The 24313-nt window shown below is 39.1% G+C and overlaps 1 protein-coding gene across 4 annotated transcripts in view; it reads left to right on the top strand.

Annotated features, from left to right (window-relative positions):
- The window catches only part of RPGRIP1L (RPGRIP1 like), a 126747-nt gene that overhangs the window by 51115 nt on the left and 51319 nt on the right, over positions 1 to 24313 (top strand). Inside the window, exons 11-17 of one of the 4 annotated variants that reach the window (XM_054048740.1) lie at positions 4999 to 5105; positions 5341 to 5391; positions 8346 to 8525; positions 10240 to 10357; positions 12107 to 12559; positions 14975 to 15126; positions 21249 to 21621. In XM_054048740.1, the coding sequence (XP_053904715.1) occupies positions 4999 to 5105; positions 5341 to 5391; positions 8346 to 8525; positions 10240 to 10357; positions 12107 to 12559; positions 14975 to 15126; positions 21249 to 21621 (1434 nt within the window). Of the gene's footprint in view, positions 1 to 4998; positions 5106 to 5340; positions 5392 to 8345; positions 8526 to 10239; positions 10358 to 12106; positions 12560 to 14974; positions 15127 to 21248; positions 21622 to 24313 lie in introns of those variants that run through there. The other 3 variants (XM_054048741.1, XM_054048744.1, XM_054048742.1) reach the window with 3 other exon arrangements.

Below are 24313 nucleotides of genomic sequence, written 5' to 3'. Positions count from 1 at the left end.
AAGAGGGCTCACTATAGACTCCTTACTGACTTACATTGCTAATACTCTGCTGATCGGCCCTCAGCCATTAAGTGGTGTAGCGAGGCGGCGTGGCCTCCTTCTGACGCATACGGGCACATATACTTATGTGGTTTGACATGTCAGGCTTCGTCTTAGGAAGCTGCAGGGCTGGCTGAGTTCTGTGTACTCCCCAAATTATCGTTCACTGCATATGTGGTTTGAGTGCCCATATACTTGGTGTCTTAGCCTCTTTTCACTGGTGGATAGACCTATCCAATGTATGTGTAGGCATTCCATTTGCTTCCAACCTAACTGATTTTGACTTTATTTTAGACTCTTCTGCTCTTAGATTGGGGGGCCCACTTGGAATCTCTGTAGACTCAAGGGCTATGATCAGGTGGAAGATGTAGTTCTCTATACAAATATAAGATAGCTGAGAGCCATTCATGTAGCTTGTCACATCTTCTTTTCCCATATCAAGGAAAGGGATTTACTAGTATTTATGGACAAAACAGCAGCGATGTTCTGTGTGAACAGACAGAAAGGGGCCAGATGGACCCTTCTTTGCCAAGAGGCAATGCTGCTCTGGAACTTTTGTATCAACTCAGTTCATCTCAAAGCCTCACACCTTCCGGCTGTCCAGAACAGTCCAGCAGACCCAACTGAGTAGGTCTTTCACAAGTCACCACAAGTGGTTTCTGCCCAGATACAGTTAAGTTCATTTTTTAACTGTGGGGAATTCCCCATGTTGACCTGTTTGTAATCTACATTGACAGGAAGTGTCATCAATTTTATTCATGAGCAGGTCTCTCAGAGCCTCATATACTTTAAGGTCAGAAGGAACCATCATGATCATCTAATCCAGGGGTGGGCAAACTTTGCACAACCGTATGGAGGGCTGGGTAGGGAAGGCTGTGCCTCCCCAAACAGCCTGGCCCCCGCCCCCTATCTGTCCCCTCCCACTTCCCGCCCCTGACTGCCCCCCTCAGAACTCCCAGCCCATCCAACCCCGCCCTGCTCCCTGTCTCCTGACTGCCCCGACCCCTATCCACAGCCCCGCCGGGACTCCCACTCCCAATCCTCCCTGTTCCTCATCCCCTGACTGCCCCCACAGAACCTCCGCTCCATCCAACCGCCCCCTCCTCCCTGACTGCCCCCCAGAATCCCCCGCTCGCCGCCCCCTTACCAGCAGCAGGAGCTCGCAGCCGCAACACCCAGCCAGAACCAGCTGCACTCCCCACGCTGCCCAGCAGGAGCGGCGGGCCAGAGTGCGGCCCACGCGGTGGTGTGGCTGCGGGGGAAGGGCCGTGGACTAGCCTCCCCGGCCAGGAGCTCATGGCCAAGCCGGCCCCCAGGCCTTAGTTTATCCACATATGATCTAATCTGACCTCCTGCCCATTGCAGGCCACAGAACCTCGCCCAGCCAGTCCTGTAATACACCCCTAATCTCTGTGTTACTGAAGTCCTCAAATCATGGTTTAAAGACTTCAAGTTACAGAGAATTCATTTGCTCATAATCCAGGGTCTCTGACGGACGCTTTCCTGGAAAGATAATCTCATGAATGCATATCCTTCAATTCCTCTCCTACTCAGAATGTTAGAGGACTGTGCTTGAGTGATGCTTATAGTATTGACATGGCCTCGCCAGCATTGGTTTTGTACTCTGCTGAGCCTCTCAGCCAGGGTTCTATTGACACTACTACTAGACCCAGACCTGACTTCACATGACTATAGTTGCCTTCTCGATATCAGCCTAAAGGCCCTTCACCTTACAGCCTGGATGCTCCATGGTTAACAGCTCAGGAGGAGATCTGTTCAAAACATCCTTTGAATAATAGGAAGCCTTCTACTAGGAACTCTTATCCATCAAAATTGAAGAGATTCTCCATCTGGTCTCAGCAAAAAGGGGTTTCCCCAGTCCAGGCTTCAATACAATATGAGCTGAAGTTTTTGTTATACCTGACACAACAAGCTCTTGCCATTAGTTCCATCAGTGTTCACCTAGCAACTACCTCAGGTTTTCACTCTCTAAGTGATGATTGCTCTCTTTTCTATAATCCCATGTCAATTGGGTTTTTGAAGGGTCTGGACCAGTTAGGATCCTCTACCTGGTGATATATTTCCCCTTTGGTACTTAAAACTAGTGTTAGCAAAATTAATGAGTCCTCCTTTTGAACTGCTGGCCAACTGTTCATTGCCCCATTCTCAATGAAGGTAGCCTTTTTGATGGCAATTACCTTGGCTAGGAGAGTAGGTGAATTGAGAGCTATGGTATCTGTAACACCATATACAATCTGTAATGACAAGGTGTACTTGTGCCTTCATCCAGTTTCTCTCCAAAGTGGTTTCTCACTTCACATCAATCAAGCAATATATTTACCAACTTTCTTGCCTAAGCTTCATGCTCAGAAAGGAGAGGAGAAACTCCACACACTGGATGCTGGGGAAGTGTTAGCATTCTACTTGAACAGGACTACATTGTTTAGATTGTCCTCACACTTTTTGTGGCACTTGATGAAGAGTCTTCCAGTCTCATCTCAGAGATCCATTGGCCGGGAACAGCAAACTGCAGCCACTGGGAGTTCCGGGGGGCCATGCCTGTGGACGGTCAACGTAAATAAAATGTCTCGCAGCCCGCCAGTAGATTACCCCAATGGGCCGCGTGACGAAGGTTGCTGACCCCTGGATCAGCACAATGTGTATATTGATTACAGCTGAGGATATTATCACAAAAGGACTTTGAAAATTGTTTGTTTTGCCAAAATATTCTCCTAGAAGCTGTTAAATAATTTTGTTTTGGAAGGACATAATTTTGAAAAAGTAAAATATTGAATACAAGACTGTTATGATTGGCAGAAGCTGCTGATTATTGCTAATTCAGAAGTAAGGAGTGGGTCTGAGAAATCACTTAGGTTTGATCTATGAGATTCTGTTCAGATTTGGGTGAGAGAAATTTTTTTCATAAATTCATAGAATCCAAGACCAGAATGGACCATTCTGATCATCTAGACTGACCTCCTGTGTAAGGCATAGAATGTCCCCAAAATAATTCTGAGAGCATATCTTTTGCAAATCATCTCTTCCTTTCTGTCACTTGCATCGTTGAGGAGAATTTTGGTGGCCTGACAAAGTAATAAGGGAATGGAACATTAATATTCTAATGTAAGGGTGGGCTCCTACTGGTACTGAAGTAATAATAGCACACACACTGCACAAGGAATCCATGGAGTAGACAGTCTCTCCAGGAGGGTGGGAGAGACCTGGGCTGGGCACTCTCCCAACAACCCTCCCTTCACCCCCGGAACAGTCTCAGTGGCCCAACCCCCTACTTTGGGAGCACCATATGGAATATTTCTTAACTCAAGTGCTTGACTTTGCAACCTAAATTACATTAATTTAACTTCATTTGTTTGTATGTAATTAGTATATAAGGGCTTGAAAAGTCTTCTCACCCACTTTCATGAGGTGGATCTTTCCTGACCATGTGTTTCCCGCAAGTTTAAGTTTTTGCTTAAGAAAGATAATGTTTCCGTAACGCTTAGAGTTGTGAAGATAACCCTCTAAGCAGTAACCCAAATGTTAATTGATGCAATGGTGTCGTCTTAAGTCTACAGAGACAGCTCATGTCACAACTTGTATTAGGGGGAAGGAGGCCTACGTGCTGCTGCTGTTTCTATTAGTGCAGCCACTACCACAGGATTTGTGTGCCTGGGGAGGAGTGTATGCTGACCCCCCCTGCCATACACCATGTTTTCTCCATGGTTGTAGAGAATTAAACCATTGTTAGTGGTTCTGTATTGCAATTGAAAGTGAGTGTTTTGTAGCGGGAGGAAGTATGTTTGGCCATTATGATTTTTTGGTTGAAAGACATATCAGTTGAGATGGCTGTGTATAGGAAAGTTGATTTATCTGATGAGTTCCCTTAATTTTAGTGATTGTGTCATATAAATACAGAAAACAAATTAGTTTAATGCCAGTATTTGAAACCTTCAGAACTAGAAACTCTGGTATCTGCTGCGTTTAGTCCTCAGAACTAAAAAGCAACTCTGTAAATATAGATAAGCTATGGAGCATGTCTTGAGGTTAACAGAAAAGGTCTTAGCATTAAGAGGGTGTCAAAGACTATTTTCTTGAAAGGAGAAGGATATACTCTCAACTAAATGTGTAGAGTTTTATCCAAACAACTCCTATTAGTACAAATGGAAATTGCAAAAGCTAATGCTTGCACATCAAGTTGACTGTATCTCTAACCAGTAAAATGAATTTATAATATTACAGCAAAGGATGAGGGAATATAATTTTGGGATCCTCAATAGATAGTCAAGGGAGGAGGAATACACATTGTAGAAAACATTGCAATAAACCAAAGAGAGTGGTAGACATTTTCTACATCTGTGTCTCAGGAACCTCAGTAATTTGGAAAAGGTTTAAATTTAGGACTGGTCTATATTAGAAAAGTTGCACTGGTAGAACTAAATTGATTTAAAATCATTTGGCCTAATCCTGAAGTTTCTTTACTTCATCCTTACTGATGCAAAATTCCTATTAAAGCTTGCTAGCTATTGATATGGATTTAATTGCATGTTAGTGGATAATTTGGGGAAATCTTTACACCCCATGCCAGATGAGTTAATGGTTGACTAAGGATATTACACAAAAATGGTTGAAAATACTTAGTGTGATGATGTTCAAGGTTTCTCTGTATTTCAGTTTTTCTTTTTAAACGTAGATTTTTTTTTTTTAATGCATTGAGTTGAGCTTTAATGTCAGTAAGAACAACCCTCCCTATATTAATTCCAACGACCAGGTCAAGAAAACCAGTGTTCAACCTCATCTTGCAACTAGCTAAGACAATATGACTTCCTACATATAAGGAATAGGGGACAAATATTTAAAAATGCATTTATTATATAGAAGTAGATTTGAAAATCAGTATCACAACTTTTTAAGTTATGTTGGATTAAATGGAGTATGGTGTTTGTTTTTTTGTTTAATAAGACCAAAATGAGAAGCTGACCCAAGAGAACAAAGAACTGCAATTGCATTATCTGGAACACAAGCAACAGCTAGATGAACTGAAAAATCGCATGAAGTTTTTCACCAAGGTAAACTTTTTTCTGTTTAGAAAATGACCAAAAAAAAGCTTTCTATGTTTTATGCATAGTGCACATACTCTTAAAAGCAAAACCAAAAGAATGCAGAAGTATGATGGAGTTTATTTATTCATGATATCAGGCAAAGTGTCATGTTTAGTGAGAATGCACCATGTTATTCTGAATGTATCTCTCCATTATTCATTCACACATTCATAACACCTTTTATTGACTATTTCTGTTTCAGGAGAGTGATACTGAAATGACAGAACTCAGTGAAGCCCTCATGCTTATAAAGGTAACTTATACAGAAATTGATCACGTTTTGATCTGTCCCACTCTACTTTTTAACTCTTTAACTTTTGCATGTTCTCTACACAATGCCTCTTCAAGAGGTGAATCATTTGTGCATCTTTTAGTAGCTAATGCTTCTTGTTCGTACATGTGCATATGTCACTCCCCAGTTACAGGAAAGCAAAAGGGAGAGAGGAAAAGATGGCAGGATGAAATTTATTTAGGTTATGTACATATTTCATAATAACATCAAAAGTGAATTAGGCCAGATCGGCAGACACTTGCTTTTAAAATTTTACCTTTTTTTTTTTTTTTTTTTTTATTTCAGTGAAAAGAGTTGCTGTTTTTTTTATTTATCTCTTTACCCTATTATAGTGCTGATCAAAAACAACTTTTTGCTCACTAATTTTGAAGGCAATGGAAGCATACTCCAAACTAAAATGTTAAGCTCTGAAAGCACGATAAAAAGATGCTCTCCGGTGTCTGAACACCTGTTCCTGCTTATTTATAAAAGAACCAGAAAAATGCATTTTTTCTCTTACACATAGTTTGTAATTCTGTCGCTTACAACAAGACTGCAGTGAAGTGAAAGAGAATAAATGAATGGAAAAGATTGTTTCCTGTGTTCAGGCGAATCCTTTTTATTGATTTTTTTTCTTTTAAGATTCACATTTTTACATTATATATGATCCATCTTGGACTCTTAAAGATAAATATCATTTCTAAAATCAAAAGATCCCCCAACAAAAAAAATCACTATTTTAAACTTTTTTTTTAAAAGACTGGAATAGAAAAAGTATTAATATCCCACTAGTATTGAAAACCCTAGTGTCTGTGGCTGAGGCAATATAAAGGATTATGATCTTGGGTGAAAAGCCAATAAGTTCTTCCAACTAAAATTCTATGCATATAGATTTTCTTTATTTCAAAGAAAAAAAGTGGGGGGAGAAGAATCACTTGACCTGGACTTTAAGTATCATACCAGTTTTTTTTTTAAAAGCATAGAAAGCACCACAAGAATAATAACTCTGTCTTTACTAATATGTGATTCAGCCCCCATAATAAAGATCTCCTCCGAATATATTCCAACTCATGTCTCCTCACCAACCTGTCTAATGGCCCATATATATGTGTTGACTAAAATAGGTGATAAATATACCTGTGCATGAGCATGCCCTCACAGTAGAAAAGCAATCCTCTCAGATGTTCTTAATTCTAAAGAATAAAACAAGATTAAAAAGAAAGCTAACCAAAGTAAATAATAACATAATTAGAATTGTATCTAAAATAGAATATTTTTCAAAGTTTTCTATGAGACACTCATGCAATCCTTTTTGCTGAACTTGACAGGACTCTGTATTTTCATTAGTCTGAATATTTTGGATGAGCCTGTAATAATGCAGAATTGACAAACAGCACTTCATCTGATTAAATTTACACAGATGACATCATCTGTAATCATCCAAATGCTATAAGATCAAAGTCACAAATTACATTGGGATTAGCTGATTGATTGAATGTTTGGGTTTTATACTGGGCCACATAACAATAGTATATAAGCACCTTCCATGTAAAATCAGTAGCACTGGCCAAGTCCCTAATCAGCTTTAAAGAATCTCTAACACTTGTTCCTTTTTGGGTCCAAAACACTTGTTGGATAGGTTTTAAAAAGATTTCTAGTAACTTTCTGTTTTGTTAAGGGTTTATGGGTAGAGGAAGGTATCAGTGCTGGGAGTGATATTCTTATGATGGATGATACTTATGTCATAACAAGATCATGATATCCATGGATCGGATTTCTCGTACTACAAAGAATCAGAAAACAATTTTGGAGAAGCAGGTTTAGACAAAGATTTTAAAAAATGGATGCTGAACATTAGAGTCCTAATTTTGTATTTAGGCACTTATGAAAGTTGTCTTGCTTTTCAAAAGTGCCAAGCACCCAGGAACTTTAATGTGCTTTGGATGTCCAGTAAAGATGGAGGAGCTGCACAGGGTCAGGGAAACTGTCATATGTAGCTGCCCAGGGTCCCTGTACTGCCAGGAGATCCATATGGATGCGCTTCTTTTAAAGTTAATAACAGCTCTGTGCTGATGCAGGATCTAATTTAAGAATTGGATCCTAAATAAGGCTTTAGGAGATGAACTTGACACTAATGTTTTTTAAGATCTTGCCTTAATTTCTTGTCAGTTGCATTAATAGATTGAAGCTTTTCAACTTGGCAAAAGTCTTCAGATCCTCTGTATCAAGTCTTTTCAATTGCTTTGTTAAAACTGTACAGCTTTGGGCCATGTAAAGGACAATTGTGAAGTTATTTGTGGCTTTTCCATAAATATATATACGGCTGATTCTTATTGTTACCAAAATATTTACATATTTTTCGAAAGACCATATGTTATCTTTCAATTCTTACTGCTAAGTCATCAAGTCATTTTCATTAATGATTCATAGAATATCAGGGTTGGAAGGGACCTCAGGAGGTCATCTAGTCCAACCCCCTGCTCAAAGCAGGACCCATCCCCAAACAGATTTTTGCCCCAGATCCCTAAATGGCCCCCTCAAGGATTGAACTCACAACTCTGGGATTAGCAGGCCAATGCTCAAACCACTGAGCTAAGCCTCCCCTAAAGTAAATCTGTAGAAATTTATTAATTTCAGTTGTTGAATAGATATTTGATTTCTTCTAGGTATCTTGTGTGATGTCATTGCTTCCAGATACACAATTAAATATAGGATAGTGCACAGTCCTGAGAGGTGCTGAACTATCTTTTCTCCGATGCTCTGGCAGGGGGCACTTGGAAACTCACAGAATTAGTCCTATAATCTTTTATTTTGTTGCCAAAATAAGACTGAATATCCAGTGTCTTGTTCACGGTAGATTAAAACATGCAAGCAAACACCTAATTGTACTGCAAAATTGTTCTCCAATAAGAAAACAAACAAACTTTTTCTTGTAGGTTCGCAAACAGCAGAAGAATGGGGACCTTACCTTTTTAGGGAAAATAGAAGATGACGTCCATAAAGACATGGAATACGCCATGCGGGAGCTTCAAGCAACACATGCAGAAACAGTGCAAGAACTTGAAAAGACACGGAATATGTTAATTGTGCAGCATAAAATTAACAAAGATTATCAGGTACTAAACTGTTCGCAGTGGAAAATAACCTGTAACAAAATACTAATATTAGCAGCACCTTAACTTTTTTTACTATCAAGAAATTTGAATTAATGGTTAAGACTTGTGAATTCAGGAAGTTTTCAGCATAAAGAACTAATTATTGATATATATGAGGTCATTGGGAGATTTCCCATTGTGATAAATATTGGCTATAAGGGTGAAATTCAGACGGGAGGGAGTGGATGAAATCCACGTTCCATAACCAGGGACAGCGTAGCCTGTTTGCATCTGCAATGTTCGGTTTAGTCCACAGGATCCACATGGTTGTAAGGCCTTGGCTACACTGGCGCTGTACAGCACTGCAACTTGCTGCGCTCAGGGGTGTGAAAACGCCCCCCTCCCCCCGAGTGCAGCGCTGTAAAGCGCCAATGTAATCAGCGCCTGCAGCGCTGCAAGCTACTCCCCTCGGAGAGGTGGAGTACATACAGCACTACGAGAGAGCTCTCGCAGCGCTGGCAGCGCGACTACACTTGCGCTTCACAGCGCTGTCGTGTGTAGCCAAGGCCTAAGCTTCCTCTGCTAGCTCATTCCTTGAATACAAGTCTATTTGCAGCCATATGTGAGTACTGATTTGAAGTGTATAGGCAAAGCAAAGCTTCTGGCCCAGTCAGCTACTCTGACAAACTCATCTCTGGAACTGCAGACCTTGTTCACTTAATGGAGGTCATTCTAAACCCATAAAAATTTGAAATACAACATTAGAGCATTAAACTGAAATAGCTAATCACTATTGTTAAAAATGAGGCTTGACTACACAGAGCAATGTTAAAGCACATTAGGAAATCTGTAGAACACACCATCAGAGTTCAAACAAACCATTTAATATGCAACATATTTGCGCTTTAGAAATCAACCCCCATAGGATGCATTACCCCATGTTGTAGACAAGGCCTGAGTCTATTTCTATTGGAATTAGAATAGATCGTTGTGTTAATTAATTGGAAATGGTTGCTATTTTTGCATAGTCTCAAAATATGGATTTAATCTTGAATTTAAATGATTTTTTTCTATTAGTCGTCATTGTAAATCCGTGGTGTGTGCCAAAGAAATGGTGACCACTCTAAAACTACATCACTTGCATCTGAAGAAGTGAGGTTCTTACCCACGAAAGCTTATGCTCCCAATACTTCTGTTAGTCTTAAAGGTGCCACAGGACCCTCTGTTGCTTTTTACAGTTTCAGACTAACACGGCTACCCCTCTGATACTTGACGCTCTAAAACTGTGATATGTAATGTATACAAAAGTGATAACAGCTCTTCCCCTTCCAATCTGGGCTGACTAGAGGTGATCTAGAAGCCTTAGAATGAGTGCACTTAAAAACTCAGTATTTGCCGGTCTGTAGTCACTACAGTACCATAATCTCTGCTCTCCTAAGCAATAGGGGGATACTATTCTTATTGCAGCTACTTGGAACAATAAATGTTGATTTTTAAAAGAAATTATTTGATATTATTTCACCTAATCTATATTCCATTATTAGTCCCCTGAGCTGTCCAGTTTTCCCCAAAATTAATTCTTCAATTTCAACAGTTGACATCTGTCCTTGTACATAATTTAGAATATTTCTGTTAATATTATATTTTTTAACTCAGCCAAAAAAAGGAAATGACACCTTTTGCCCCACATATGATAAATTATCAGAATATACTATCTTTACTAATATTCTTTCAGACTGAAGTTGAAGCAGTGACGCAGAAGATGGAGGGTTTACAGCAAGATTATGAGTTAAAACTTGAACAGTATGTCCATCTTCTTGACATTAGGGCTGCACGCATCCGAAAATTAGAAGGTAAATTTTTAATCCAGTTTTTGATCTTATTTGATATAGCTAATCTGCCAAAAATTATTAGGATTTAAACATTTATTGCAACTATAGTATTCACCACAAAAAATATAGTGGTGTACTGCAAATGTTGATGACACTTTATGCATAAAGACAAAATTGGAAAGGTTTTCAGAGCAACCGGTTCACATGTTTGCCTCAAAAGAGAGGTCTCAAGTATGAGAAAATGTTGTACAGTAGAACCTCAGAGTTACAAACACCTTGGGAATGGAGGTTGTTCATAATTCTGAAATGTTCGTAACTATTAACAAAATATTACGGTGTATTTTCAAAAGTTTACAACTGAACGTTGACTTAATACAGCTTAGAAATGTTACTATGTTGTGTAGAAGAAAAATGCCGCTGTCCCTTTATTTTTTTTGTTAGTGGTTTACGTTTAACACAATACTCTACTGTATTTGCCTTTTTTTGGGGGGGGGAGTGTCTCATCTCTGCTACTGCATGATTGTATACCTCCAGTTTCAAATCAGATGTGTGGTAAACTGGTCAGTTCATAACTCTGGTGTTTGTAACTTGGAGGTTCTACTGTACATAAATTATTTTTAACATCTCTGGTTTATCTTACATTAGAAACAGTAATACTCCAGCTTTTTTATCTTATTGTTAAAATATTAAATTAGGCCCAGTTGTTTTTTCATTTTTCTATTTTCAAGTTTACATTTGAAATGGCTGTTATTTCCTAATATTTAACCTTCTTTTAATTCTTCAAAACTCATTTTATTTTTTCCATTAATTCACAAATTATTGCGGAGTTGAATGAAGCCAGCTTTGTTTTTCTTTTTCATATAAAATATGATTTTACATGTAAAAATAAAAAAGCAATAACTAACAAGGACTAATGTAATGAGAATTTTAATAATGGCTCGATTCTTTTTATGTACTATAAAAGTGTATCCTATGTACTGAAGAATGTTATGGTGGCTTGGGCCCAGGTTTTATTATTTTCTCTTTCCCCAAAAAATAAAACTTATTTTGTATACTTACTTATTTGTATACTTCAACTGCAAAAATGCCTTCAACTGCAAAAATTCATCACACCTGAATGCAGTGGGTCTTTGGTCAGTAAGAAAAAGGGGATGGGGCTCTTTTACGGGTCCCAAATGTATTTGATTAGAAGGGAGGAGAAAGGGAGATGGACTTACCTGAACAGAGCCAAGGTGGGAACAGGAAGATGGCAGACCAGTAGGTGGAGGTATATGCATCAGGGGGAGGTATTTATACCCTATGCATTCCATAAGGAACTCCCTCTGTCATTAATCCACAATCAGCTCTGCAAAAATATGTAGCTTAAATCTCTGGTATGTTTTTTTTAATCCAGTGCTCCTTTTTTTAAAAAAGATGTTTCATTTTAAGGCTTCTTTCTCATAACTGCTTTGCGATCGATTATTAACTCCAGTGCAGTGAAACTATAGTGTAAAACCACTGAATTCAATGGAGTTATTCCTGATTTATAGGAGTGTGACTTATATGAGCACAAGGCCCCATATATAAAACTTGTGAATCATTTGATAACTAGAATCAATTATACAGATTAGGAGCACTGAAATGTTTGAAAAAAATAACATTTTTTTAACATTATTGAATTACCCTTTATTTTCTCTGTATTCAGTCATTTAATCGAGTTCTGTTGCAGCATTTGTTGATGACAAGAAAAAGATTTTCATGTTTAGTTCAATTTCATGTTGTTTGTTGTAGCTCAACTAAAGGATATTGCCTATGGTACCAAACAGTACAAATTCAAACCAGAAATCCTGCCAGAGGATCCAGTAGATGAATTTGATGAAACTGTCCACTTAGAAAGAGGAGAAAACCTGTTTGAAATTCACATCAGTAAAGTGATATTTTCTACAGAAGCTGTGCTTGCTTTTGGTGACCAGGAACCTGCAACTTTCTGTACCTATGCATTCTATGACTTTGAACTACAGACAACCCCAGTAATTCGTGGTCTTAATCCATCCTATAACTTCACTTCACAGTATCTTGTGCGCATTGATGACTTTTTTTTGCAATACATACAGAAAAGCACTATCACTCTTGAGGTTCATCGTGCCTTAGGCACAGATTATGAAACAGCTGCAGCATGTCAGCTGAGGTTCCATGAAATCTTGGAAAATAATGGCAGGATCTATAGTACAGCAATTTTAGTTGGTAAGTAACATTTCAAAGTGTATTGTGTGTGATATTTTAACTGACCGTTATAATAGTACATATTTGTACAACACTGAATTAATGTTTTACAACTTTAAAAAAAGAAATATTGTATATACAAGGCCAAATTCTGCTCTGGGATGTGAATGTACGTTTCACAATGATCAATTAGCAGTTGTGGGCAGGCCCTGAAGGGAACAATTTTGCCCCTAATGGAATGAACGTTCAGGATGTGTATAGCAGTGATAACAATGTAGTGGTGTCTGGCTATGACATATATTCGCGACAATGTGGATAAATTAAACTAGCAATTTGGTTTAACTTTCCCTTATGTGTTTTCAGTTGCTTATAATTTTGCCAAACTTTAACTGTTCCATGCTTGTTTTCTGCTTCTGGGTTTTTTGCTGTTGTTTAATACAGTTTTTAATTATATAAAATCATAGAAATGTAGGACTGGGAGAGTCCTTGAGAGGTCATCTTATCCATTTCTCTGCACGGAGGCAGGACCAAATATACCTAGACCATCCCTAACAGGTGTTTGTCTAACCCGGTCTTAAAAAAACTTCAATGACAGGAATTCCACAATCTCCATTGGTAATTTCTTCCAGCACATAACTATTCTTTTAGTTAAAAAGTCTTTCCTAATAATTAACCTAAATTTCCCTTGCTGCAGATTAAGCCGATTACTATTTGTCCTATCTTCGGCAGACATGGAGAACAGTTGATCACCATTCTCTTTAAAACATCCTTAACGTTTTAGAAGACTTATCAAATCCCTCCTCAATGTTCATTTTTCAAGACTAAACATGCCCAAACCTTTTCTGATAGGTCAGATTTTTCTAAACGTTTTATCATTTTTGTTGCTCTCGTGTCCACATCTTTCTTAACGTGTGGCACCGAAAACTGGACACGATTCTCCAGCCTCATCAGGGACGAGTAAAGCAGAACAATTACCTTCTGTGTCTTAGATGCAACATTCCTTTTAATACACCCCAGAATATTACGTGTTTTCTCAACTGCATCACACTGTTGACTCATATTCAATTTGTGATCCACAGCTCCTTTTCTGCAGGATCTAGCCAGTTATTCCCCCATTTTGTAGTTGTGCGTTTGATTTTTTCCTTCCTAAGTGTAGTGCTTTGTATTTGTCTCTATTGAATTTCATCTTGTTGATTTCAGACCAATTCTGCAATTTGTCAAGGTCATTTTGAAATCTAATCCTGACCTCTAAGGTGCTTGCAACTCCTCCCAGCTTAGTGTCATCTGCAAATATTATAAGCACTCTCTCCATTCCATTATCCAAGTCATTAATGAAAATATTGAATAGGACCAGAGCCAGGACAGACCCTTGCAGGACTCTGCTATATAGAAGGAAGTTCTTCTTCACACAGCGCACAGTCAATTTGTGGAGCTCCTTGCCTGAGGAGGTTGTGAAGGCTAGGACTATAACATCGTTTAAAAGAGAACTGGATAAATTCATGGAGGTTAAGTCCATTAATGGATATTAGCCAGGATGGGTAAGGAATGGTGTCCCTAGCCTCTGTTTGTCAGAGGGTGGAGATGGATGGCAGGAGAGAGATCACTTGATCATTGCCTGTTGGGTTCACTCCCTCTGGGGCACCTGGCATTGGCCACTGTCGGTAGACAGGATACTGGACTAGATGGACCTTTGGTCTGACCTAGTACGGCCATTCTTATGTTCTTATACATCCTCCCAGTTTGACAGCAAACCACTGATAACTTCTCTTTGGCTAGGTCTACACTACCCGCCTGAATCGGCGGGTAGAAATCGACCTCTCGGGGATCAATTTATCGCGTCCCAACGGGACGCGACAGTCGATCCCCGAATCGACGCTCTTACTCCACCAGCGGAGGTGGGAGTAAGCGCCGTCGACAGAAAGCCGCAGAAGTCGATTTTGCCGCCGTCCTCACAGCGGGGTAAGTCGGCTGCGATACATCGAATTCAGCTACGCTATTCACGTAGCTGAATTTGCGTATCTTAAATCGACTCCCCCCTGTAGTGTAGATGTACCCTTTGAGTACTGTTTGTCAACCAATTGTGCACCCACCTTATAACTAAAACTGTTATATGCATAAGCACATGATCACCTGTTTGTTCTACAAGATCTGTGCCTCATTCAGTGCAGAGGATGGACAAGAAGAAAAAGGATGTTCTCTTTTGTTTAGGCACTGGAGTTGGCTGCAAGAGAGCTGGCTTCTGTTCCTGGTTCTGCTATAGACTACTGATGCAGTGCTGTCAGACCATATGCATATTCACAAGAGGGTAGAATTAATTTTCCACAGGCAACCTTACTTCTTGCACTTCCTAACTTTTTAGTGTTTGCTTTGCTACTGAAATGTTTATGTAATTAATTTTTTTGTATGTAATATTATATATAATAAAATATTCTATAGGAAATGGAGGACATATCCCAAACTATGGCACAGTGGATTACTGGGTCAGATTAAGAGTTCCTATGGATCAGGCTATCAGACTCTACAAAGAGAGGTCAAAAGCTCTGGGATACATAACATCCAATGTAAAGGAACATGAAAAAGCCCCACAGGTAAGCTAATTTATTTTTGGTATTCACATAGAGTAAGCTGTTCAAATTTTTTTCTTTCACTTCAATAGCTTTCTTCCGCTGTTAGCTTTTGCTGTGTATATAAACTGTTTTCATTGCTTTTTAAGGGATCTTGAACAGAAAAGTTTTTGATTTTACTAGTTGTATGATATAATATATGGTTGTGTCAGGGAGAATCAGTTTTAACCATCAGTCATTAATTGTCGCTAAAACTACTAGCTGTTGCTAACTTCTTGGCCCGAAAGTAGTGAAATAGTAATGAGTAAACATTCTGTTTAACTCTCTTGATTCTGAGATGCCAAATTTTTCCTACATGTTGCTCTACTGCAATACCCAGGAGTTCTAGGCTGGCCCAGTAGCTCAGCCCTCTAGTACATTTGAAGTGCTTGAGCAGAAGAAATCTTAGGATTTTTGTTCTTTGGATATTCAGGTTGAGACTGTGTTATATTTCTCAGTCAGGTGAAAATGAGAGAGAGAGAGAGAGAAAAGTGGCCAGTCAAAAAGGTTTCAAGAGTGAGCAAAAACTCAACTAAAACAAGAGCTAATTTAAAAAAAGAAAACCACTTCCTGTGAAAGGTGTCTATAAAACAAAATACATCTTTTCTCCAAAAAAAGTGATTTATTTTTTTAAATCAAAGATAAACATTTAAATGGAAAATGTTATCAACATTTCAAACTTTCTCAGCCAACGTGACTTCTCAGCAATACAGGCAGAAAAAGCTGCTGTTGAAGAAGAACACAGGCATCCTGGATCATAGCTTATCTAGGAGGCTAGAGATGAGTATTTGGGTTCATATCTTAAACTGCCACAGATAAAAATGAATGTTGTAAACTGCACCATGATTGTACAGAAATTCTCCATTACTTGCTTTTAATTTTCAAAGCAAGGTCAATATTTCTACTGTTGACCATGATCTTACAAGTTGCTTAGCATCTCCTCCAGTTTGCTAAAGAAGCCTCATGAACTCCAAGTAACTAAAAATTAGAGCTGATTATCACCTCTTGCAGAGTTCAGTGTGTTATCACCTTGCAGGATTGGACCCATTGCTATTTATTTTATTATGTGTTATGCATACTGTTGTACAGAATATACAGAAAGGCCTGGTTCCAAAATGCTTACAAATCCTTTAAACTCAAATGGCTGTTTTCTTGCTCTTGAAATTACAAATGTTAATGAAAAATACATTAGCGCTATTGCAGAATTCTGCAGTCAGTCCAGATTTAAAGAGGTTAATTTGAAATTCCGTAGTGGAAATACAGGATTTTGTGTTTGCTTATATCAGTTAGACTGATGTTGCAAAAACAATTTAACACAGTACAATAAATTATTTTACCAAATAGCTTTTCTTTGATAGTTTCACAAATTTACAATAAAGTTACTTAAGATATACTACAATCAACTAATATTTTTTACACTGAGCTGTTACTTTTTGTCTAGGCTATTAACGAAGTCTATTAACATACTTTAACATATGACTTTACTTATGCATCACAACAACAGTAAGCAACAGTCAGGGAGTAAAAGAGTAGAAGTTCAGATATGTTTGACATTGGCTTAGGAAACAAAAATCTTTAGCTAAACAAAATGAAACACTTTCTCTAATGTAATAGTGAGTCAGTTTTGCTTTCAGTTTGTTAGTGTAAATCTGGAGTGGCTTCAATGGAGTTACTCCAGATTTACATCAGTGTAACCTGAGAAATTTGATGCAGTAACTTAAATTTAGATCAGTGCAAGCATTTTCAATTTGTAGTTGTTAGAAATGATATAGCAGTTGATAATACCAACAGTATTGCAATTTCTTACACTGGCTTCGTGTTTACAAGAATTGAAGAGTCTTTTCATTGTCCAGCTATACCAAACAAAGAAGGACAGGAGACACTTGATATGGTTTTAATCAGGCCGCAACTTTATTATTAGATGTCTGGGAGTACCCGTCAGAAAAAAAGTGTACAGTGCACAGGGCCGGCTTTAGCAAGTGCGGGGCCTGATTCCTGGGGCTTGTACTCACCGAGCGGCGCTCCCAGTCTTCGGCGGCACTTCAGATTGCCGGCCGGGGAAGGGGGGTCGCGGGGCAGCTGTGCTCCGGCCGGGGTCGCAGAACCACGGGGCTGCCATGCTCTGGCCGGGGTCACGGGACCATGGGGCTGCCGTGCTCGGGCCGGAGCTCCAGCCGGGAGAGCGGGGCTGCGGGGCTTGCCACGTTCCGGCCGGGGTCACGGGGCGGTGGGGCTTGCCGCACTCCGGCTGGGGTCACGGGGTTGCAGTGCTCCGTCCAGGGTTGTGGGGCCACAGGGCTGTCGTGCTCCGCCTGGAGCTCCAGCCGGGAGAGCAGGGCTGCGGAGCTTGCCATGCTCCGGCTGGCGCTCTGGCCAGGGGAGCGGGGCCACCGAAGATTTAAATTAAAAAAAAAAAAAAAAAAAAATTAAATTAAAAAGGAACCTAAGGTGCGGGGCCTGATTCCAGAGAATCGGGCGAATCGGCCTAAAGCTAGCCCTGACAGTGCAGGTTTCCCATGTTCATTCAATAACTACTCAGGGGGCTTCTGGCAGTCCCCTGTCTTTTTCCGTCCAGGTCTCACCAGCCAACCCATTTCTTGTACCTTACCATCCATACCCCTCTCATAGGAGGGTAAAGGGGGGCTATAAGAAAGGAGGTTGGCTCCCTGCCGGATCATTCATAGGAGCCCTAAATCCACCCCTATTTCATTCCTTTAACCAACACCTACTTTTTAAGGCTTTTTCTAAGCCATTTATCCAGTCACTGTATATCTGCCCTAAGAATAGGGCCCTACCAAATTCACGGTCCATTTTGATCACTTTCATGAACAGAGGGTTTTTAAATTGGTCAATTTCATGTTTTCAGATGTTTACATCTGAAATTACATGGTTTTGTAACTGTTGGGGTCCCAACCCAAAAGGTACCTAGTGGGTCTGATTTCCCCCTGCCCCCCAAGCAGCCATGCAGGGGAAGGACAAGTCGTGTCCCTCCCCAGCCCAGTGGAGACTCGCAGCTAGGAACCCCAGGCTAGGGCACGCCCAGCAGCAGGGAGAGGTTGGACTCACCTTCACAAACCTCCTCTGGCTGCAGGAACCTCCAGGGCTGTTGCTCAGCCCCAGAGCTTCCTGCAGAAGGGGGAGGCGCTCAAAGGTGGGTCTGATTTCCCCCGCTCCCGCCTGAGAGCAGCCGTACAGGGGAAGGACAAGTCTTGTCCCTCCCCAGCCCGGCCAGCACTTGCAACTAGGAACCCCCAGTTGGGGGGTTCCCATCAGCATGGGGGAGATCAGAGTTCATGTTTTTCACAACCATGAAATTGGTAGGGCCCTGCCTATGGAGTACCTGCACTGGACATGTGCCCCACGCTTAGACTATATGTCGCAACTCATTATTTAACTCCCTTCACGCTTCACATTAACAAAGTCCTCCCTGAACGTGTTGTGGGGAGGGCAAAATAAACCCTCCACTCCACCTAGGCCAAGCTGGTGGTGAGGAAAAAATTCCTTCCCAGCCACCTAAAAAGGGGCGACTAGCACAATGCCCACAGCAGGTCCTGACCAAATTTGTGTTTTTTGCCACCTAAAGGGAGTGAGGGTGGGTGCTGCCTCACCTGCCCTTTGGAAAGGGGCTTATCCCACCTGGGGTTGTCCCTTTTCTACCCTTCCATTCCCAGGGGATGAGTCAGCATCGCCACGCTGACCCATTCCCCCCTTTTGCAGCAGCTTCTGACCTCTCTCCTCTCCCTCCCATCTGTAGACCCGTAGAGCACTGTTCCCTTTCCCTCTGCCAGCCAGACAACCACCCCCCCCCCCCCCCCCCCGACACACACACACACACTCTTAGAGGTGTGGTGTGGTCATTTAATTGGTGCCTGCTGGCAGTTGTTAAAACAAGCATTAGAATCTGTATTTTGTGGGGAAATAGGGTGGAAAGAAACCTTACACACACCTGGCTGAATCTCTTCTGCTTTCAGAAATATTTCCTGTTCTAATTTGAACACAGGTAATAATATTATGTGAAGGGCCCAGTATATTCCTCCCCTTCACAACTAGTTGCTGTATTGTGCTCCAGAATCTAAGCTTTCATTTATTTAAAAATAACAAAAAAAAACCCTAACCTTTATGGTCACGAAAATACAGTGATCTTGAAAATGTGACCCTAATACAATCTGTTACAAACAGATTGTCTCCCTGAGTCTAGTAGCCTGAAACAATAGCTCTGAGAGGTGTGAAATGCTCCATTCTCTCAGTTGATAAATCTGAAACTGTGTTCTGTAGTGACAACATTAATTGATCATTTTAGAGAAAGATTACTCTAATGTGCTTTATCCCACAAAATCAAATTGTCCAGATATCAAAAGCCACACCTCAACCAAAAGTTCCATCTTCCCCCACCAACTTCTGCAATGCAGTCATGCAATAAAAGTATCTCTGGCATATTAAAAACTAAAAATGTGGAGATAGAATAATTAATTTAATTTCAAAATAAATAAGAGGGGAGATACTGAGCTCCATTGGATTACTCATTTTTAAATTTAATTTTAAAATATCAATATTAAAATTACAAGTGAAGCTGCTCTGGAATTCTTAGTCTACAAGAGTGCCATGGAGTATACAGGGTCTTGTGCAAAATTTATGTCCACCTCCCCCCAGAATATGCAAGGTGTTGAAGATTGTATGTAATAAATTAAGAAAATTCCATTGACTTTACAGTACTATTGCACCAATATCAGTTGTAGGGTATTGCTACACTTCAGAACATTTTATTATTGCTCTTTATATGCTGATTTTTTAAAATAAAGGCTTTGGATCCTGGGGTGGGAAATAACTGGGACAAATAAATCCCTGGTGTAACTCTAGAGACACAATAGCAATTAATTTGGAGAATTAATTTTAAATTATTGAAAAATGTATGTACAGATGAGGTTATAATTATAAAAATTATATCTGGACATTGAATAGGGATAGGAATAAGTCAAGGATGAGATGCTTGACTTTTTCATCTTATAGGGTTAAAAATACTAATATAATTTTATACTGTAGTTCATTTGATTACCTATAGAACAATGACAATAATAGTTTTTTGGACTGACTGAGTTAGGGCTCAGTGAATTTTTTAAACTATTCCCAATTTTATGTAAAGTTTGAAGAATAGTTTCCCCCAAAACTGAAGTTTTTTGTTTGGTTGAATGTTTTTTGGGTTGGAGTCACAAGAGAGCTTTAGGAGAAAGCAGCCTCCTTATAACTTTTGGCCCAGTGATTAGGGCACTTAGGTAGGATGACTGTGAATTGCCACTATGAATAATTAATGAATAGTCATTGGACCAAGAAAAGAGAGTGAGAATGACTTGGGCACTCTCCTAAGACCTAAATTGAAGTCCCTGCTAAAATAACTATTAATTATTTATAAAAAGTGGAAGAGTGCCAACAGCAAGATTGAGAAGAATCCGTACTAGAATCCCTGATTCCCTAATTCATAGGGCACTTTCCTGCACTGTGGGCGACCTAAGTTCAAATCCCTGCTCCACATCAGGCAGACGGGGAACTGAATCTGTATCTCCCACAACATAAGTGAGTTAAAGGTTATAAGAAGAATGCTGCTGCCACTTTCTCTTCTAGCCATCTTGTGAATCTAGTCCCCTTTTGCTTTTGCTTAAAATGCCCTAAATCAAAACAAAAAAAATTCAGGTGGGTTGAACAAAACATTTAATTCAACCCCACTCAAATTTTATTCTGACTTTTCAATTCAATGAAAATTTCAAAAGAATTTGTTTTCGTTTAACTCAAAATGAAACTTTTTTCAATTTTTTTGAATTGTCAGCGAACTGAAAAATCCACTATTTGCCCAGCTCTGACTGGCACATGGATCATAAAATTTTACAAGAAGAAAACAAATAAGTAGTAGATATGAAAGGATTAATCTCTTCTTCCCCAATGCTTATAACCAAAGTTACTGAAATTTATTGTTCAAGTAAAGTTTTGACACACTAAGTTAGTTAAACAGTAGTTTAGTTGTCATTTAAGCAGGCAGCTGTTTTTGCTTTTTATATAGCTCTTCTGCAGCAGGATAAGAATTCTAACGGGTTTTAATTAACATGTGCTTTTTTCAGTTAAAGCAACCGATACACAGAACTGCCCAAGTCAGCACTTCAGCAGATGGCAACTTAAATGAGCTTCATATTACAATAAAATGTTGTAACAATCTCAAGTCCCGAAAAAACCACCTTCAGCCAAATCCTTATGTTGTCTACAAGTTCTTTGATTTTGCAGACCATGATACTCCCATCATTCATAGCAGCAACAGCCCTCAATTTGACGATCACATGTGTTTTCCAGTGCCAATGAATGCAGATTTAGACCAATATTTAAAATCGGAATCTTTGACTTTTTATGTGTTTGATGATGGTGAAACAGAAGAAGGTGTTTATGTAGGGAAAGCCATTGTTCCTCTTATCTCTTTAGCGCATGACAGATATATCTCAGGTAAGAATTTGACCTTTTCAAAGCTAACTAACTTTACACCTACTGCCCCATGATATATTTTATGTGTTTAATTCATCACAGTGTTTTCCCAGTTTTACACCAACATAAATTTAAATTCTAATGTTGGGGTTCTTTGCTTTGCATCTAATTACCACCAGAAAAGCAGAATGAGTCAAAGTTGGCAATCTGTAGGGTTGAATGCAAGGTTCAGCTTTTTGCACAAGTCTTCTTGGAATGGGGACAATTGTATTTTTTTTTAAAAAACTTCCCCATCAGTAAAAAAAGTAAAACCAACAGAAACTCAGTGGCAAAGTTCTCATTCAGCCTGCTCACAATAATCACAAGTAACATTTTTTTACCTTTTGACCCTGTGTTCTTCTGCTATGAATGGGCATTTCGACTGTGGCATGAATACTATATGATAAATTTAGCCTGATTGGTATAAATCATCATTCATTAACAGTGACTGAGTTAATTGCAAAGATACCATCCATATTTTCTTTATTCTAGTAATATTTTCCTTGCATTTAACTTTTTGGTCATAGATTTGACTGTCAGAAATCTATCCTGATTGGTTGAGTTGTCAATCTGATGTATTTCTCTGACACTACATCATTAGCATTTGTATTTAGTGTGGTAATAGAGCATTGTTAGTGTTAACATCACTTGGAAAGTGCTAAACTAACCATTAGATTTCCTACCTTGCTGGTTTATTAAAATGTAACGGGGCCTCTGCAAAGTACATAGAAAACAAATATAGATTAAATGAGAAAAGAAGAACAGGAGTACTTGTGGCACCTTAGAGACTAACAAATTTATTAGAGCATAAGCTTTCGTGGACTACAGCCCACTTCTTCGGATGCATATAGAATGGAACATATATTGAGGAGATATATATACACACATACAGAGAGCATAAACAGGTGGGAGTTGTCTTACCAACTCTGAGAGGCCAATTAATTAAGAGAAAAAAACTTTTGAAGTGATAATCAAGCTAGCCCAGTACAGACAGTTAAGGAGTGTGAGAATACTTACAAGGGGAGATAGATTCAATGTTTGTAATGGCTCAGCCATTCCCAGTCCTTATTCAAACCGGAGTTGATTGTGTCTAGTTTGCATATCAATTCTAGCTCAGCAGTCTCTCGTTGGAATCTGTTTTTGAAGTTTTTCTGTTGTAATATAGCCACCCGCAGGTCTGTCACTGAAACCTGTCATAGATTAAATGAGTTTTCTTAAAAGAAATCTTGGAAATCCTCCTGAATGCATCTGTGTGATTAAAAAAGTTCTCTGGATATTTTGAAGATCTACTTAGGTGACATTCTTTTTAAATGCTTAGTGATAGTAATAATCTTACAATAGAAAGCATTTTGTAGTTGTTTTCTCTCTTTTTCCAGTGATCTTTCTTCATTTTTCTAGTAACAGCATGCTAATTTCCTCCATGGTTACCTTCCATCCTTGACTTCATTTTTTCAGAATTTTCCTTTAATCATTTTAACTGAAGTGCACTTAAAAATCAATCAGGACATTAACATGAGAAACCCTTTGTCATCTTTCAGCAATAGAGAAAAGAAAACAGGAAGGTCATTTGAACCCATTCTGTGCAGCAGACAGATAATAAATGTGAAAAAAATCCACAAACTAAACTAACATAAATGAACAAATATAAATTTGACTGGGGGGGTGGTGCGGAAATCTTAAGATATTTATAATGAGGCTTCATTTTAGTGAGAGAGAGAGCAATATTTTGCACATCTATTAAGATGTCACTTCTAAGACATATGTCGAAATACTGTATCAGTTGAACCCATGGTCCTGCAATCGGATCCTCACAGATGGACACTTGCTCTCATATATATCTGACTGCGGAATTGGGGCATATAGCGGGAATAATTTGGGAATATGTTGAAATATTAAAACACTGCCTGTGAAGTTTTGAATTATCTATTAAACTGAAAGCTAAGTGAAAGGTATTGCTACTTTTCTTTTTTGTTTTGTTTTTAAAATAATGCTGTCAAAGAAAAACATTTAGCCTAAATGTATTAATCTTAGCTGCACTTAATTGGTGCTATAGTTTATGTACTTTAGGCTGTCTGTTTATATGTATAGCTTATATTTTTAGAAAACCTATTTATTTACAGTAGATAATTATTGTTCCTTAATGCACCACTGGAAAATAACTTAATGAAATCATTTGCAGAGATCCATGCTGAGACTCTAAAAATGTAATTCTATGTATTGAAGAGAAAATATATGTGGTGGTTTGAGTTAGGGAAAAATGTTTCTATTGTGTATTTAAAATAGGAAAACATTTCCCAGATCAGCTGGGCAGTGGACTCTCAGAGCTGCTTCATAATCTTATTTTAAAGTTTTTGTCCAACTTTAACCATTTTATTAGTTACAATCTGTGACTAAAGGTGAATAGAAGCTGTTCTTCTTCAAGTAGTGTCCCTATGGGTACTCCACTCTAGGTGTATTTGCATCCCTGCACCCCAGATCGGAGATATTAGGTAGCAGTATCCATTCAGCCCACAGATGTGCTCTCCTCTTCTAGTACTCTGCCTTGTTGCTACCACCCTGAGTTCCTTCTCAACCACCCTGGGCCTGAGACGTAGCCTTAGCAGAATCCATTGGCAGAGTTCCCTTAGCCTTTTCTTATTTGTTTCCTTCAGTATTAGACATAGTAATAGAGCTT

This window comes from Malaclemys terrapin, chromosome 14 (genome assembly GCF_027887155.1).
Source record: "Malaclemys terrapin pileata isolate rMalTer1 chromosome 14, rMalTer1.hap1, whole genome shotgun sequence".
Taxonomy (NCBI): domain Eukaryota; kingdom Metazoa; phylum Chordata; order Testudines; family Emydidae; genus Malaclemys; species Malaclemys terrapin.
Note: the sequence above shows the minus strand (reverse complement) of the source record. Positions and strands in the feature narration are given on the sequence as shown.